We start from the raw sequence: 18,167 nt of genomic DNA on the forward strand, positions 1-18,167 counted from the left end.
TAAGTTCTTAATAAATTAAATTAAATATTAAATTTACATACTGAATTTAATTTTGTAAACTGGATCAAAATTAACCAATTTAAAAAAAAAATTATAAAATTCAAATTATATTTTTATTTATCTCTTTCTAGGGTACAGAATAATTATTTCATATAAAATTAGCCATAAAAATTAATTAATAATAAAATTACTTCTATTTCTTCTTTTTTATTAGAAAAAAAAATTTTTTATTAATTCTTTTGATAAAAATATATAATAGGGTGATGTTTTTTTGATGTTTTAAGAGCCCTCTTCAAAGGACAGCTCAAAAAAAATTTTTTAAGAGGTCGCTCCGAATTTTTTTGAATTTTAAAAATCGAATTTTTTTTTTTTTAATTTTTTTTCTCGTTACGGTATAATTTTATAGACCAAAAAAAAAAATAAGTTTCAGTTCAAAATTAAAATTTTTGTCGCTCATAATATTTTTTTATTTATTAGTGCATTAATTTAAATTTTTTCGAGCGACCTTTTAAAATGCCATACATTTTTTTTTTAATTTAAATATTTAAAAGAAACGACCTCTTAAAAATTTTTTTTTGAGCTGTCCTTTGGAGAGCCACCCTTTCTGCGCCACCCTAATATACAAGTAGTTTTATTTTTTTTTCCTGATAATTAAAAAAAAACAATTTATTTAATCATAACTTTATATCGCTCCAGTTGAATTTAACTTCTTAAGATTGTAACTTCGTAATTAAAAAATTTTTTTTTTTTTTGTAAGCTTCACTAAAAGTTAAGAGTACATATTTTAAAAGTTTAAAAATAATTTTATAAAAAAGCGTAATTTCCAGTCGGAAAATGATCAAAGCATCGGATATAATTAAATAGAAATAAAACAAATATTTGTTCTTTATTTTTTTCGGTATAGATTGAAACAACGGATAATAATTAATAAATAAATAAAAATAATTAATCAACCTTTTAATAAACTAACAAAATAATTAATTAAAGAAAAAAAAATTCCTGCAAATCGGACATTTGTTTATAATAAATAATAAAGCAGCATAATAATATTTATATTTAATTGAGTAATATTTTCAGACAAGAGAAAATGCTCTTCAGTTACTCATCTTCTCGTTGGATCAGTTTCCAAGTACTGAGTTCAAAGTCGAGAACGTTGCTAACAAAGTGGCTTTGATGGTCGGAGATAGAAGAAGACGAGTTCGGCAAGCGGCTTTAGATACTCTCGCAGTGCTTGCACAAATTTACGAGCCTGAGGTAACGTCAAAAGACTTTATTGTCCGTGTTATATATATATATATATATATATATATATATATATATATATATATATATATATATATATATATATATATATATATACACTAGTACCTACGTCTTTCCGGGCTCTCCGATCTTGAACTCGAACTCAACTGGACTTAGACTCGAGTAGACTTTACTTGGTCGAGCTCCCAACTCCCTCGTCAGTTCTTTTATACAACCTTTTTTTATTGCAAAAATAAATTTTTTCCAAGGAGGTTCTTCAAGCCGGCCAGAGAGCAGCTAAACAACTGAAAGAAAGCTCTGATATGGTTGCTGCTATTCGTGCCAGACTTGCGAGAAAATCACTTCCGACGGTTACTCCAGACGGTCTTGTTGTCTACGGTCTACAAATTTCTCCGACTGTCCAAATTGCCACTGGTTTTATTCTTTTATATTTATTTTACTTACTCCGTCAATTACACCTCTATTTTAACTCTTCTCTTCCACCTCCAGGCCCAGACGTCGACTGGATCGTCGCTGGAAGCGGCTCAGTTTCTCCGGGAACTGGAAGGGTCCGCGGACAAATCATTAATATGTACCCTCGAGCCAATTTCGATAAGATTTCCGAAAAGTAATTCTTTTATTTAATTATTTCATTTTTTTTTTCTCCCCAATTAATTGATTAATAAATATAATAAATATGTTTATTTTATTAAGAAATGATACGGAAGAAAATTATCCAAGTCATGACGGAAACTTAGTGGCTCGTGGTATTGGATTACATCCAAAAAGTGGGAAACCTGTGGCATGGCAATTAGTATCGGCCGCGAGCAAAGTAAGCAATTGAAACTTTTCTTTACTTAATTATTAGTTTTGTTTTTTTTTTTTTTTTTGTTTATACTTTTTGCTGTGACTCGGTTAGAACTTCATGCCACTCAGTTAACCAACTTAGAAAATTATTAAATTATCTATTTATTATGTCGTAATTTTTTTTCTATGAATTGATAATCGTTGTTTCTTGATTTAATTATTTTGAATAATGTTTGAATTATGATAAATAATTACTCGTGGTTTTACGACTTTTATGAGGTTGTTTGTTTATTTTTTTTAATTAATTTTTAGGATTTAATTAATTTATTGATTTTTTAGGATGAAAATAAAGTTGTAAATGGAAATCATATGGATAAAAATTCATTTAAAAATGATGGTAAGTTTTTGATTAAAAAATAAAAATATTTTACTTAAAAGGTATTAATTTTTAATTAAATTAACCCTCATATTTTTAATGTTATATTAAAGAAAATTTTATTAAATTTTTATTAAAAAAATTATTTTATGGATAAATTTTTGAAGAAAAACTTTAACATGTAAAATATCAATTTATAAAATTTTGCTTTATTAAATCGTAAATTTTGTTAAATTGCACTGTACTATCTTAAATATTGACGTTTTTAAAGATATAAGCTCATCCCAATGTTACACTCATCAAGAGCTTTCATTTGAGTACCCACATGTATTTTTATATATTTTTCATATATATACATATATATATTTTCATATATATACATATATATACATACATACATATATATATATATATATATATATATATATATATATATATATATATATATATATATATATATATATATATATATATATATATATATATGATATATATAAATATATGAAAAATTGATGTGGGTACTCAAATGAAAGGTCTTGATTAGTGTAATGTCGGGATGAGCTTATATCTTTAAAAATGTCAATAGTTCACAAGATACAAGGTCTTAATTATATATCTCGAGGTAGAGCATCTTCGAATGCAGCCTAAATAATTATCATAATAAATTAACTATTGATAAGAATGATATGATACCTTGAAAAGGCACAAATTCAAATCAAGACATTTTTAATGACATTAAATTTCACTGAAAAAACCGATTTTATCACGTGACAAAATTTGATCCTGGATTTTATCCTGGAGACAAATTTTTTTTAATAATATTGATTAATTTATCGTACATTAACGAGATTACTAGAAAATAAAAATTTTAATTAATTGTAAAATCTTTGTTGAGTTAATAAAGTTACTTTATAGGAAAATCCCTTTAATTTTTATACCCGCCAGGGTTAAGGGTTAATTTAATCCCTTAAATATCATTAAAAGTTTAACCAGGTTCGATAAATTAAAATAAAATTGTTATTTATTTTTAAACTTAACGATATTAAAATTTTTATTTCCAAAAAAATCTATAAATAATTATTTTAAAAAGTTCCAAATTTAATTTTTTATAATAATTAGTTAATAAATAAATTTCAGGAATCAATGGCAACATTAAAAAAGGTCTAGAAGATTCACCGAGTCCTTTTATATCATCCCTGGACAGTATCGACGATTCTTATGGAACTGAAGCGGTAAACATATCACTTATAAAAGATGAAAAGGACGTAATAATGAAGCTAAGAAAGACGGAAGAAAATTTCCATCGACGAATGGACGAAATTTATTCGGAGCGACCGTATCAAGACATAATAAAACTTGAGTCACGAATTCCCGTCGCCCAATTTCGTGATCGTGATATAGTTGTGCGACATAGTACAGCTTACTCACGTAGACGTCGTACAGTTAAAACGGATGAGTACGAAACTTCATCTTCAGCCCCGCAAAGTTCTTATGGTCAGCGTGACGACGAGATTAACCGGAGATATCGGAGTGATAGAATTAAACGAGAGTCGAGAGGAGGCTCTGATGACCGGGGGGAGTTTATTTCATCCAACCGAGCTTCACCTCAAGTGTCTCCGAGCCGCGATACCACGTAACTTTATTACTCTTTTACTCCAACATTTATTCTACCATTAAATATTATCTTAATGCCTGCTTTTATTTTATTGTTTCATTCAATTTTTCTTTTTTTACTGTCACAGATCTATTCCCGTTAATCGCCGACGTCATACTGCATTTCAGAGTACGAGTTTTCACCCGGAAAAATATGTGTTTTCTTCTACTGTGAGTATTTCTCACGTTTTTTTTAATTTTTGAATGAAATTTAATTCTAATTTTTTAGAAAATTATATTATTAAGAGGATAAAAAAAAAATTTGGTCTCCGGAATAATCACATGATAAAATAAGTTTTTTTAGTAAAATTTAGTGTCATTGCAAAGGTCTTGATTTGAATTTGTGCCTTTTCAAGGTTTCATATCATTCTCACCGATAGTCAATTTATTATAATAATTATTTAGGCTGCATTCGAAAATGTCTCTAGATAATTAAGAAATTACCTTATATCTTGTGAACTATTGACATTTTTAAAGATATAAGCTCATCCCGATGTTACACTCATCAAGACCTTTCATTTGAGTACCCACATCAATTTTTCATATATTTATATATATCATATATATATATATATATATATATATATATATATATATATATATATATATATATATATATATATATATATATATATATATATATATATATTTATATATATATGAAAAATATATAAAAATGCAAGTGGGTACTTAAATGAAAGCTCTTGATGAGCGTAACATCGGGATGAGCTTATTTCTTCAAAAATGTCAATAGTTAAAAAAGTACAGTGCAATTGAACAAGTCATTATTTAATAAAGCAAAATTTTATTTATTTATAATTCACAAATCACGACAGTCATAAAAAAAATCTTCATGGAAAATTTATTAAAATGCATTTTATTCAGAAATTTTTAATAAATATTTAAAAATGAAGCACAGAATAATTAATTAAAATTTTTTTATAAAAATTTAAAATTTTTCAATGAATTTTAATTAAATAATTTTTTGTCACCTTAAAAAAAACTCTGCAAAAATTATACACTCAAATAATGAAATCTTGGCTATTCTTGTGAGTAAAAATTTCAATAAAAGTTTCTCTTCAAATAAATGAGATTTTTAGTTTAAAAAAGCTAAAGTTTATTTAGACGCAGTAAAGTCATCCAGTAACTTTGATAATAACAGTAACTGATATCTTAAAATCTCGACTCGGTATCAGATTTTCAGAGTGTCAAGATCACTGAGAAACATCTCGGGTTTAATCTCATAAGATTCAACTGGAATTTTATCGGTTTCTGTACGATTCAATCCAAGTTTTTAATTAGTTACGAGTTTGATCTTTCCACGTGAAAGACAGAGCTGTAAATTCGATAATAGTTACCTTTAACAGTACAACTTTCATTCCATTATTCTTCTTTATATTTCCATTAATTATTAACTTCTACAACCAATATTAAGTAAATTGCGTTTTTTATTTTTAAAATTTACCAGAGAAAATTTTAATACGATATTACTTATGACTTAGTAATTTTAAACTTTAGTTAAAAAAAAAATCGCTTGATTTTTAAAGTTTCTAGTTTGCTCAGTAAATTTATTTAATATTTTTTTCTTCTCAAGAAAAAGTTTGAGTTTTAGTAAATTATTAAATGTTAAATAATCAAGACCACAGCTGGATAGGTATGCTGAAAAAGGCTTTAAGCTAATTAACTTAATTATTAATATAAAAGCTTCTATTGATAAAACTTTACCCGTAAATTATTAAATCAATTTTATAAATAAAAATTTTTTGATTTCTTTTTATACTATCTAAAAGTCTTAAGAATGTTAATTTTATCGGAAATTCCAATTATTTTTTCTTGTAATATTTATCCATCACTTTTACAGCAATTTGTGAAATTTTTGTAAGCATCTTTTGCCGCACGATTCTTATCAATTCATTAGTTTAGAATAAAAAATCCCGATTAAATTTTTAATTATCAAAATAACGCTGAATAACTTTTTAATGATTTTATTTTGGAAAAAATATATTTTTGATTGTTTAAAAAAAATAAAATCATAATTTTATCTCTTGTAGTGTCAATAATTATTGATTGGGGCTTTTTTACCTTACTAATTTTTTCCGTAAATAATTTTCCCATACAAACTACAAATTTATGTAAAATTCAAAGTAACTTTAGTCCTAAAACATTTTGAAAAGTACTCGAGATTTAGCAAAGTAGGCAACTTTAAATCTCTGGACTTATTTACCATGTTTTAACCCTCAATTTTCATAGTATCTGCAACGCATATTTCCAATCATTCTCTATACTCGCTTTTATCTTTTTTATATCCTCCCTCCCACAGAACTTCAGCCCTTGGATCATAAAAATTTTACGAGTTATTCTCTAGCTTATATAACATTTTGCTAGCTATTATTTTAAATTCGAACAAAAAATTTTCTATAAAAAAAAAAAAAAATTCTTCAACCTGTAAAAAAATTTTAGTAATAATTAAAAATTTTTTTCATTCAATTAAAAAATTTTAAGCGCATTGAAAAAGAAAATAAATTTATTTATATTAAACCGATAAATTTACAAATCTAAAAACTACAATAAAAATCCTTTTAAAATATCTATCAGCAGATATAACAATAAAATGATTAAACTATCTCGTAATAAAAAAATGACTAAGTAAATTGAATGGTTATCCGAGGGTATAGCTCAAAAATAAAAATGACTAATAAAAAATTTATTTTATCCAGATCGAATCGAGATGTAAATCAGTGCCAGCGTCATACCAAAGCCCATTCACGGGAGTCCAAACAATTGATTCTTATTCGAGAATTTCCAGCTCGCCAATGGTAATAAAAATGTAAGAAGATTGAAAAAAAAAAAAAAAAAAAAATCTACAATAATTTAAATATTACCATTAATAATAAAATTTATTCAGACCATTTAGCTTTTATTACAATCACAGCTATAAAAAATAATAAAAATAAACTCTTGCTATATTGAAGCTCAGTTTACTCCGTAATAATGGTTATTGTACAATCGCGTGTTTGATATGAATCCGATAGATAAAAATATATGTGAACTAGCCCCTAAAATCAAGGGAGAGTACAGTGACTGCTGTTAGAGGGTCGACAAATATTTCAGTACCTTGGCCCAATTAATGCCAACTAGAGGTTAAATTCCGTAACTTATAAATGTAATTATTTAAAAATTAATACTCGGAATCTTGTTTTTGCTATAGCTCGATTATGCCGCCAAGGACTTTTATCACAAGCTCGTTTGCTCTAGAGCTTTTTAACTCGATATTTGTAATTTATATATTTTTAATGCACCCAACATTTTTGAGTAAGGTGTTCAGTAACCATTTATCGAATATACATTACCTTTATATCAAAGATACTTGGTTACAGAGTGCGCCCTGAAATGGACACATACATGTAGACATGCGGGACCCATTAGGTTGAATCGGCACCTCTTATCGTACGTTCCTCTTCGCTGAATAATTTACTCTGCTGTAAGGCCTACCCGGTTACCAGGCTCACGGGCTTACTTCCTATCCATGTGTTCTTTTTTTTTCTACTCGATATCGTCGTTCAGGAACTACCGTTTTTTTTTGTTTACCTTTTTTTATTTATATTCAGTCCGCCGGGAATATCGATCGACTTAAATATTCAATTGACTTTAAATATTTGCTTTACTTTTATTTATTCTATTTATATTTATCAAGTATTTATTACTTTAAGGCCCTACCTTTAATTTAGTATTTTAATTTTTCTTATTATTTTATTTTATTAATTTTTCTTATTAGCGCTTTAATCAGGTCAAATTCTTCTGTAATTAATTTAAATCAGGACGTTGTAGACCAAAATTATTTATTTAATTTATTTTAACATGCGTCCTTAATTTACATATATATTCCTTAATTTACAAAAATTACAAATGACTTTTTTTAATACACAAAAAAAATTTTTTATCTATATATTTAGAGTCCGTAATAAATAAAATTAACCATATCCAATTAAATATATTAAAAACCTCGTCAATAATGTGTTTAAAAATTCGTCTATTATTTTCTAGTTAATATTGAAAAGTAAAAAATTTTTTTATTTTAATTTAAATTAATTAAATTAACATCTTGATTTTAATTAATTAATAAACATCCTAATTTTATTAATTAAATTTTTTTGAGAGTATAGATTAGATTTTGAGTTGAAAGTTTGGATTTATTATGTAAAAAAATTTTAATAAATTATTTTTTATAAAATAAAATTGATAAAATTTTATATCAAAATAAATATTTAAATTTATAATTTTTCAATACTAAATTTGTCTGTCTAACACCTCCAGTTAATTTCTAACTTAAATTTGTCTTATAAAAAATTAAAAACTCCCAAGTGTTAAAATACTAAAAAAATCATCGCATATAAAAGCATTCAATTTAATGATTTAAAATAAAAATACACTTTTCACAGCCATAAAAAATTTTTAGAGTAACATTAAATATTTTTCTCTATCAAGCCATTCGTTAATTTTATCCCCTATAAACCCAAAACTTACACGATGAAAATATAAATTTTTTATGACCCATATTTTTTTATCAATTCCCTGAAAAGTAGATTAATAAATAAAATTTATAAAAGCTCAATTACAAAATTTTAACGTCTAAAAAAAACAATTTTAATATTTAAATAAATTAATAGATTTTCACCTTCGGTATTAATTCATTAGATCAAACAAAATATTAAATATTTACCCCGGGAGATGAATGAAATTTATCAAATTAAATATTTAATTGAAAACAATTTAAAAAATAAATATTTGATTAAGAGTAAAAGATTAATTTATTTAAAAAAACAGAAGCGAGCGAATTATAAATAAAATAAATTTTATTTTTGGTAATTTTTAATAAAAGCTGGCAAAGAATATTCCTGAGGGTGACTAAGAAATTCCTTGAAGAGGTGGTCGGTTAAACTGGACATATAGAGCTTAAGCGTCGGTGTGTGAGAGTTTTTCTGTACTTTACCGGCACTTGAGTGCGCACAGGTGTAACAAAGAGCAAAGAAAAAGAGGGAGAGTGTTCGAGCAAGTAGAAAGGTGAAGGAGAGACGTGGGGTGAACCCTCGCCGGTGGTCAGCGTCGCGACGCTTACCACCGGCCAGTCGTGCGTGTTTTACTGTCCGGTATATATCTAACTAAATAATTTTTTTTTACTCTAAATAGACGTATATATTTTCCCAGTAATAATATTAATTGTAAAGGACATTCTCCGTTTTACATCAATACATTTTTTTTAAAATAATTCCCAAGAGACTGACTCCTCAAATAATTTTTAAAATATTTTTAAAGAACGCTAAAATATTTGAAAAAAAAAAAAAAAAAAAAAAATAAATAAATAAATAAAATTGCAATTATCGTTTTATAAATAAATTAAATGAAAGAAAATTAAACCGTTGATATTTTTCATGAAGAATGACAATGACCGTAATAAATTTAGTGGCGATGACGGGTGACAATACGTACCACCGATCGATAGGCATTGGAGTGTGGAAATAAATAAATATAAACAAAAAATAAAAATAATAAAATCGTATTACGCGTTGGGGGATAAAGTTAAAATTGGAATGATGATATTCAAATATTGTGTTTGGCCGAGTGTATCCAAGGACGAGGATACCAAACATTCGCCTGTTATAAAAACATGTAACGATGTGGAAATTATTAAAAAATCACTTTTCCATTGTTGTCCGTGCGCATTTCGGCGTAGGCAGCCTATTGATATTGAAACTAACGCTGATTTATTATCAATTAATACCGAGCTTCCGGTTCTTGTTCCTACGCCTGTTATTTCGCTAACGCCTAATCAATGCAATGAATTGTATGTTTTTAAGCTTTTTTTTAATGCCAATTAAATTTAACGATCTTTATAATAATAATAAAAATAGTTGTTATTACAATTGTCGTTTTATTTATTTTTTTTTTTTTTTTTTCAGAGACAAAGCTAATGCCGGCGAGGAGTTTAATCAAAAAAATATTTGTAACTCAACGCAAATTGATACGCAACGGATAAATAATCTGAATGACCTTTCTTCTCATTATTTAGGTAATTTTTTTTTTTTTAATTTTAATTATTAGCACGGGTGTGATTATATTGGGAAAGGAATATTGAAGTTATTATTGAAAATATGTTTTATTTGATTAAATTTACGCTTTTCATTTTAATAACATCAGGAATATTATTTTTATTAATTAAATATTTAATTTGTTATTTGTTTGGGTTTTAATTTAATTATGACAATGATTTAATTTTTAATTAGAGGAATTATTTACGATGAAAAAATTTTTAATGATTTTATTTTGGAAAATAATTATTTTCATAATTTTACGATGTAAAAAATTCGTTTTTGAAAAATATTTCTGGCAAAAAAAAAATAAACTTTTTAGTAGTAGTAAAACATTTTTAATGGATGAATGGGTAATATTAATATGTCTGGAAAGTTATTGGAGAATTATGAAGTTAAAAAAAATTTTTTTTTAAATATTATTAAAGAAAAATAAGTTGAAATTAACGGAAAAAAAAATTAAAAAATTCCAGAAAAAAATTGAAATAAATAACTTTGCTATTTTTTTGAAAATTTTCAATTTTTTTATCGGAAAGTTAAAAAAAAAAAATAAAATTCAAGATTATAAGGTAAAAGCCCCAATTATTGACAGGGGTCTAGAAACATTACTTGAGACATTGTCACAAAAAAAATTCAACGATATTGATTTTTGATTGCTTAAAAAAAATAAAATCATAATTTTGTCTTTTATAGTTTCAATAATTATTGATTTTATCTTAAAATTAGCCTTGTTTTCTTTTTTTTTTATGATGTTAAGTTATTAGCATGCTTATTATCGAGTATTTTTCTACAAAATACACTTCAATATTCAAAGAACCGACTAATAAAAATAATTAGAAAAACTAAATAAATAAATAAATGAGTCCTCGCAATAACGATCGGTAAATAGTGTATAATAGAATGGGAACGCGAGGTTCTTAACCCCTGGTTCCTGTGTTAGCCGGACAATATTGCTGTATGCACATGTAAATAGCCGAGAGACGATCGCGGGTTTACGTGTTGGTGTGAATCGATAATTCGCTGGTCAAGTCTAACGACCGTGTCGACGAACTCGGATTTAAATTTAAATTCAAATTTAATCCGTAACTTTAAATATTTAACGATTAAAAAGCTAAAAAATAAAAAAGTAAAAGGGAAAAAGGGAAAAAATAGACTGAGTTTGTATCTTTATATTTATCTCTAAATAAAGAATAAACGTTGACATGACGTAGGAGTACGTCGAGATCGGAAAGATAAAGTAAGTGAAGATTTCTAAAAAGTTAAGCGTTCTGGTGGATATTGTTATCGAATTCCCGGGTCGAGACAGCCCTCGGTTGTGGAAACGCAATAAACCGAGTTATGCGAGTAGCGAGCGAGGGACCGAGTACGCGAGGGGCTGCAGAGTGGAAATGGGGTTGAGAAAGTGAGGGAGGTTCGCGACAAAGCCCGAGTAAAGGAGATTGATTCGATTTCTCCGTTCGCTTCTGTTGTAATTTGATTTCTCACATAATTCAATTCCTTGTGACACTAAGGTCGCGATCGAGAATCGTATGAGGTCTCAAGTGACTCGTCCAATGATAGAGACAACGAGCCGCTTCAAGATCATAAGGTCAATGAGGATAATTCTCTTCGGAGTGCTTCCATTATTCCCAAGTCCTTTGACATTATTACACAAGAATCTAATCCGTCGAGAAGAAATTCTATCGACCAGGTACTTTTTTTTTATTTTATTCACACTGATCAAGTTTTCACCAATTAATATTATCCCTTTTTTTTTTACATTTTTAATAAACTATTGAATGCATTGTAAATTTCTTCAACATTGTCTTTAAAGTCTTTAAAAATAAAATATTTAAATTATGTAATTCAGTTAAATCTATTCAAAAAACACAAAATAATTGATTCCTAAAAAATTTCCGTGTAAAAAAAAATGACACTGAAATTGGCAGTTACAAATGACGCATTAATTTTTTTATTTTATTCAATCCTGGAAATATTAATTGGAGCATGTAATTATAAATTATTTACATGACTATATATTATACATCGTACAAGCTGAAAAATAACTAATAAATATGATAAAATTTGTTATATTTATACATATAACTGTAGTGTAATAAAAAATAAAGTTAAAATATGAGCTCGGTTACTGAAAACTCAGTGGGTAGTCCCAGTAAGTAACTAAAAATGTTATTTATGTTTACAAGTAAACATATGCTGTTGCAATAGTTGTTTGATTTATAATCTATGTTGTTGTTTATGACTACAATAATTTATTATTTGTCAAATATTTTAAGGTCAACAATTTTTTAATAAAAATAAAATTTAAAGAATATTCGTATTTGTAAAATGAAATCAATTATAACTCTTATTATAATTATAATAATCATTCATTCTATAAATGAACGCAAATCGGCTTTATCCAAATGATTAAACAAACTAATTAAATTTAGCGCAGCAATAATTTTTTTTACCTCAAAATAAACTTTGAAAAAAAAAAAAAATCAAATTTTTACTTTTTAGCTGAAGAAATAAAATTTTTCCACTGCAATTTTTTTCTTAAAAAAAAATGTATTTAATTTAAAAAAAAAAAAAAAAAAAAAAAAACAATTTTAATTAGACAAATTATGAATTTTTATTGAAAACTTAATTTTTTTTAAATCAATAAATTTTTTTTCACCAAAAAAATTAAAGAAAAATTTGATAAATAAATTTTTTCTACAGTAATTTTTTTCTTAAAAAAAAATATGTATTTAATTTATAAAAAAAAACAATTTTAGTTAGACAAATTATGAATTTTTATTAAATATTTAATTTTTTTAAATCAAATAAATTTTTTTTCACCAAAAAAGTTTAATAAATAAATTTTTTTTCTCAATTTACGCATAAAAAAAAAACAAAACAATAATAATAATTTTTATGATCGTAAGATACCAGTAACAATACTGTCAAGTGCGACGAATTCAACAGACTTGGATAAAGAAACGAGTTCTGATGACATAGCCTCCGGGCGCGAGCTAGACAGTGATGATCCTTTGACTCGTAATCCAGCTTCAGGCTCTTCAGTTCTGTCTAATGAGAGCAGCTCAGTTGATGAAGCGATAAGGGATGTTATAAGTCCTAACCGCAGAAGCGGAATCCAAGCTATTGCCTTTGACGAACACGATAGTCCGGATGTATCTCTGGTAATAATTTTATTTTATTAAAATAAAATTTTTCCTAACAGTAATAATTATTTATTTGATTAAAAGGCTTACGATCGAGATTACTCGACCGAGCTGCAGATTGATATCGAGTCGAGAGTGTGTTCTTCCATAAATTCTCCCAATAAATTCTTCCACTCGCCTGCGCATCTTGTTGAAGGTGAAAAATCATTTTCGATAGCTGGAGATTTGGATGTAAATGAAGATGAAGACGAAGAAGATGATGAGCAAATTGAAGATGATGTCGAGGAAAATGAGAGTGAAGATGCAAATCGTAATTTCGAGGAAGAGGAAGAGGAAGATGAGGATAAAGACGTATCGGAAGATAAAATTGATGAGATGTCTGGATCTATCGGTACTTCCAATACGACAAGCTTCAGCATTACTGGAATAACCACAACGTCTTCTTTAACCGCATCTACGTCAACATCTTCTTCAAACCCGGAGACTGTGAAGAATTTAGTTTCGATAGTCGTCGCGTCTCGACCTCATTCTCGAGCAGCGGCTGAGTATCATGAAACCACCACCACCGCCGCCGTCACCTTCCAGCCTCTCGACATCCGGCAATTCCGTGAGGAAACCTTTGCTTCCGGAGCCACCGAAGCCTCAGCTATCCATGACCCGAATGATGATACTCTTGCAATAAAATCAGATGACCGTGATGATGACATTTCTGTTACTAGCGAAATTTTTTCTGTGGTAAATAAGTTATTTTTTTTTTAATAATTCATTTGTAATTTATCGTTTTCTTATCTATATTATTAACAGAATAAGAAAAATTTTGGGTCCAGGATAGTCGGTTTTTTTAGTGAAATTTAGTGTCATTGTAAAGGTCTTGACTTGATTTATTATTTAGGCTGCATTTGAAAATTATCTCTAGATATATAATTAAGAAATGACCTTGTATTTCGTGAACTATTGACATTTTTAAAGATATAAGCTCATCCCGACATTACACTCATCAAGAGCTTTCATTTGAATACCCACATAAATTTTTCATATATTTTATATATTTATATATATTATATATATATGTATATATGAAAAATATATAAAAATACATGTGGGTATTCAAATGAAAGCTCTCGATGAGTGTAGCATCGAAATGAGCTTATATCTTTAAAAACGTCAATATTTAGAAAAGTACACTGCAATTTAACAAAAGTCACTATTTAATGAAGCAAAATTTTAATTATTTATAATTTACAAGTTACATAGTGACTGCAAGGTTGCTAATTAATTATTATCTGATGAGAAATCCTTAAGAACTTTAACAGATTAAGAATTATAGTCGTTAAAATATCACTTAACAATTATTCAGTCTCATTTTGCCGACATCAAAGCTCGGGGAGCTCTTACTTTAAACTTGAATAACTTTATAAAAATAAGAAAAAAGTTTAAAAATAAAAAAGAAAGAAACATGTATAAAGAAACTGTTCTAAAGCTCGGAGAGCTGAGCTTTCAAATGCCATGTCAGAAATTGAGCGAACATTTTTTTAGCGATAGAAAAAGAAATAGATTCTAGGAAATTTTTTACGGGCTCTTTGTCGATCTTGGAATGTTTTTTTACTCTACTTATGTAACTTTTCGTGCTCTTATATTTTAAGTATTTTTAAGAACCTTTTTTGTTTGTCGTAAGAATATGAACAAACTTAAATAAGTACTTTTTAAAAAGTATTAAATTATTTTTCAGATTATAAAAAAATAGTTTTTATAATTTTTTTATTTTTTTTTTTTTATAAAAAATATTTCTGATCAATAAAACCACTTTGGGAATTTTTTTAAATCCCTAATAAAGATTTTTTGATTCTATCATTGAATTTTATGAAAATTTGATTTTAAATAGAAAAATTTTTACGAGTTTTATCAAAAGTAAGTTTATTAAAGACAATTTATTATTTTTTTTTTTCCAATAAAAAATTTTGCTTGCCGTGAATAATAAAACAAAGTAAAAAATGTTGAGTTTTATGAGCCGAGGTATAAATTTAGAAAAATAAAGTTTCATAGTAAACTATTTTATTTTACAAAGGTGTTTTAATATCAGTGTTCAAATGTCGGCTTTTACATTTCATTTGACTCATGAGCAGCTCGGGGATCTCTTTAAATATCATATAACCAGTGATAAACTTTATAAGTTTGCCGCCTGAAGGGTGCGCAACATTCTTTATTTTTATCTCAAATATAAGTGCTCTATTATTGAACAATATAGTGGAAAGGTATTAAATTTCTTTTTTTACAGTCAAAGTATGTCAGTTTAAAAAGTCTGTTATTTAGTTTGTAGAAGTAAAAGAGAAGAAATTGATAAAAATTAAAAAAAACTTTCGGATTATTTTATTTTACTTCAATTTTTTATTTATTTTACTTCAATTTAGCCTGTTAAAATTTAATTTATTGTTTTGGCATCATTGAAAAATTAACAATCCCACCTTTTGCAGTAATGGGGAAATAATGAATACATAAAAAATCGATTGAGAGCGTAATTTAATAGCATTCAGGGCTTACAGTTCAATTTGTAAAATTAAATCTGTACTCTTTAATTAAAATTGAAAGATATTTTTTCTCTTTGTAATAAAACATAATCTTTATTAACATGGATTCATAAAATAGAGAGTGTAAGAGAAAAAGAAATATTTTCAATAAAAATCTTTGATGCAATTGATTGATTAAAGGTAAAATTTTTCTATTCACTGGTTTAGATTAAACATCCATCGGATGAAAATCCTGACACAGAAATTCATGTTGTAACAATAGAAAAAATTCATCAAACGTTAACTAGCTCCAGGGAAAATGGAACAGTAACAGAAATCGCCCGGATCCATGTATGTTAAAGTTATAAAAAATAATAACTTTTGATTTTATTTGTATCGTTAATTTATTATTGTTGGTTTGATTTTTTTTTTAAATAATAATAATAATAATAATAATAATAATAATCATTAAGAGAATGAACATTGACATTTTTAAAGATATAAGCTCATCCCGACATTACACTCATCGAGACCTTTCATTTGAATACCCACATAAATTTTTCATATATTTTATATATTTATATATATGTATATATGAAAAATATATAAAAAATGCATGTGGGTACTTAAATGAAAGCTTTTGGTGAGTGTAACTTTGAAATGAGCTTATATTTTTAAAAAAGTCAATAGTTCATAAAATATTTGTTAAATTGCACTGTAATTTTTTAAATATTGACGTTTTTAAAGACATAAGCTCATTTTGATGTTACACTCATCAAGAGCTTTCATTTGAGTACCCACATGCATTTTTATATATTTTTCATATATATACATATATATAATATATATAAATATATGAAAAATTAATGTGGGTACTCAAATGAAAGCACTTGATGAGAATAACATCGGGATTAGCTTATATCCTTAAAAACATCAATATTTAAAAAATTTTATTATTAAAAATAATAATTATTCAAATTAAAAATTTTTCCAATCGACATAATAATTTTTATTTGCAATATTTTGGAGTTTCTTTTTTAATTCTACTTAAAAAAAAAAATTAAAAGATATATCTGTGCTTCCATTAAACGAAAAAAAAAATAAAAATAATAATTATTGTTACTATCATGTCATACCGATATGAAATGAAAAAGCATTGACTTTTACAGATGGACAATAATGAAATAGAAACAACGACAAAGAGATTGCAATCAAAAGTACCGCGTAGCAGAACAAAAATGAAAACAGGATTTAATAAAGTTTCTCCAGCGCTACCGATTAATACTGAAAAAAGTTTTAACAAATCAAAGCCAATTATTCCACAATGCTTTGCCCAGCTTGAAAGCAATGACTGGTAATTTATTTTATCACCCTCTCTCTTTTCTCTTAAGCTCCTTGCTTTCATTTATTTACTCAGTTATTTTATTCGAACCAGCCGCTTTTCCTGTCTGTTTGTCTCGTTTTAAATTAACGAGTTTCTGACAAAAAAAAAAAAAATAAAAAAAAAAAAAGCTCAACTTAAAACTTTAACTCTTCTATTATTTCACAGGGAAGTCGCGATAAAAGGACTGAAAGGGTTGTCGATTATAGCAAGACAGCAGAGCGAAGTATTGGACAAGTGTCCCCAAAGTCTGGTCGGTCGATTGCTAGCTCGTCATATCAAAAATTTGAGATCCCAGGTCGCTCGAACTGCTTGCATGGCCGCTGGTGACGTTTTTGAATCTCGATCGCGGTGTCTTGATCATGTAAATTCGCTTAATATTTATCATTTAATTTTTTTTTTTTTTTTCCCCGATTGATAATAAAAAAATAAATTAATTACTCAGGATCTTGATGAAATTGCTGGACCATTACTGCACAGAACAGCAGACACCAACAGATTTTTACGATCTGATAGCAACGCGGCTCTTGATCGTATGATAGAACACCTTCCGCCTCATCGTACGATATCTGTTATTATTTATCGCGGTGCTAGGTAACTATTTCAATACTAATTAACTTATAAACTTGTTTTATTTAATTAGCGAATTTATTAATTAAATAAGTTACTAATTAATGGTGTTAATATAAATTTATTTAGTCATCAAAATGCTATCGTGAGAGCATCCACGAGTAGACTTTTAGCTTCTGTCGTCGAACGTATGGGACCAGACGCGGCTATGATACTTCCAAGAGATGTCAGAGAAAAGTTGCTAAGTAGCGGTGCTAAACTTTTAATGGATGCTAACTTAGATGCGAGGTAAGTTTATTAATTAATAATTATAATAATCATTTTGTTGTTATTATTTTTATAGATACTGTAAGTTAAAATATTTATTTTTTTTACAAATTTCATGGAAAAAAATTTATAGTG

General features: G+C 26.8%; 1 protein-coding gene across 2 annotated transcripts in view; it reads left to right on the forward strand.

Moving 5' to 3' along the window:
* LOC141533916 (uncharacterized) overlaps positions 1 to 18,167 on the forward strand; it is a 33,685-nt gene that overhangs the window by 13,548 nt on the left and 1,970 nt on the right. The window contains exons 8-24 of one of the 2 annotated variants that reach the window (XM_074253026.1): positions 1,078 to 1,254; positions 1,512 to 1,677; positions 1,753 to 1,870; positions 1,957 to 2,074; positions 2,389 to 2,446; positions 3,563 to 4,058; positions 4,168 to 4,249; positions 6,796 to 6,905; positions 10,036 to 10,145; positions 11,676 to 11,854; positions 13,074 to 13,328; positions 13,395 to 14,045; positions 16,043 to 16,165; positions 16,984 to 17,168; positions 17,364 to 17,559; positions 17,641 to 17,789; positions 17,895 to 18,053. In XM_074253026.1, the coding sequence (XP_074109127.1) occupies positions 1,078 to 1,254; positions 1,512 to 1,677; positions 1,753 to 1,870; positions 1,957 to 2,074; positions 2,389 to 2,446; positions 3,563 to 4,058; positions 4,168 to 4,249; positions 6,796 to 6,905; positions 10,036 to 10,145; positions 11,676 to 11,854; positions 13,074 to 13,328; positions 13,395 to 14,045; positions 16,043 to 16,165; positions 16,984 to 17,168; positions 17,364 to 17,559; positions 17,641 to 17,789; positions 17,895 to 18,053 (3,332 nt within the window). Of the gene's footprint in view, positions 1 to 1,077; positions 1,255 to 1,511; positions 1,871 to 1,956; positions 2,075 to 2,388; positions 2,447 to 3,562; positions 4,059 to 4,167; positions 4,250 to 6,795; positions 6,906 to 10,035; positions 10,146 to 11,675; positions 11,855 to 13,073; positions 13,329 to 13,394; positions 14,046 to 16,042; positions 16,166 to 16,983; positions 17,169 to 17,363; positions 17,560 to 17,640; positions 17,790 to 17,894; positions 18,054 to 18,167 lie in introns of both variants that reach the window. The other variant, XM_074253017.1, reaches the window with a different exon arrangement.

This window comes from Cotesia typhae, unplaced genomic scaffold (genome assembly GCF_013202065.1).
Source record: "Cotesia typhae breed Kobodo isofemale line unplaced genomic scaffold, CoteBio_Ctyphae contig_123, whole genome shotgun sequence".
In the NCBI taxonomy this organism is placed as follows: Eukaryota; Metazoa; Arthropoda; class Insecta; order Hymenoptera; family Braconidae; genus Cotesia; species Cotesia typhae.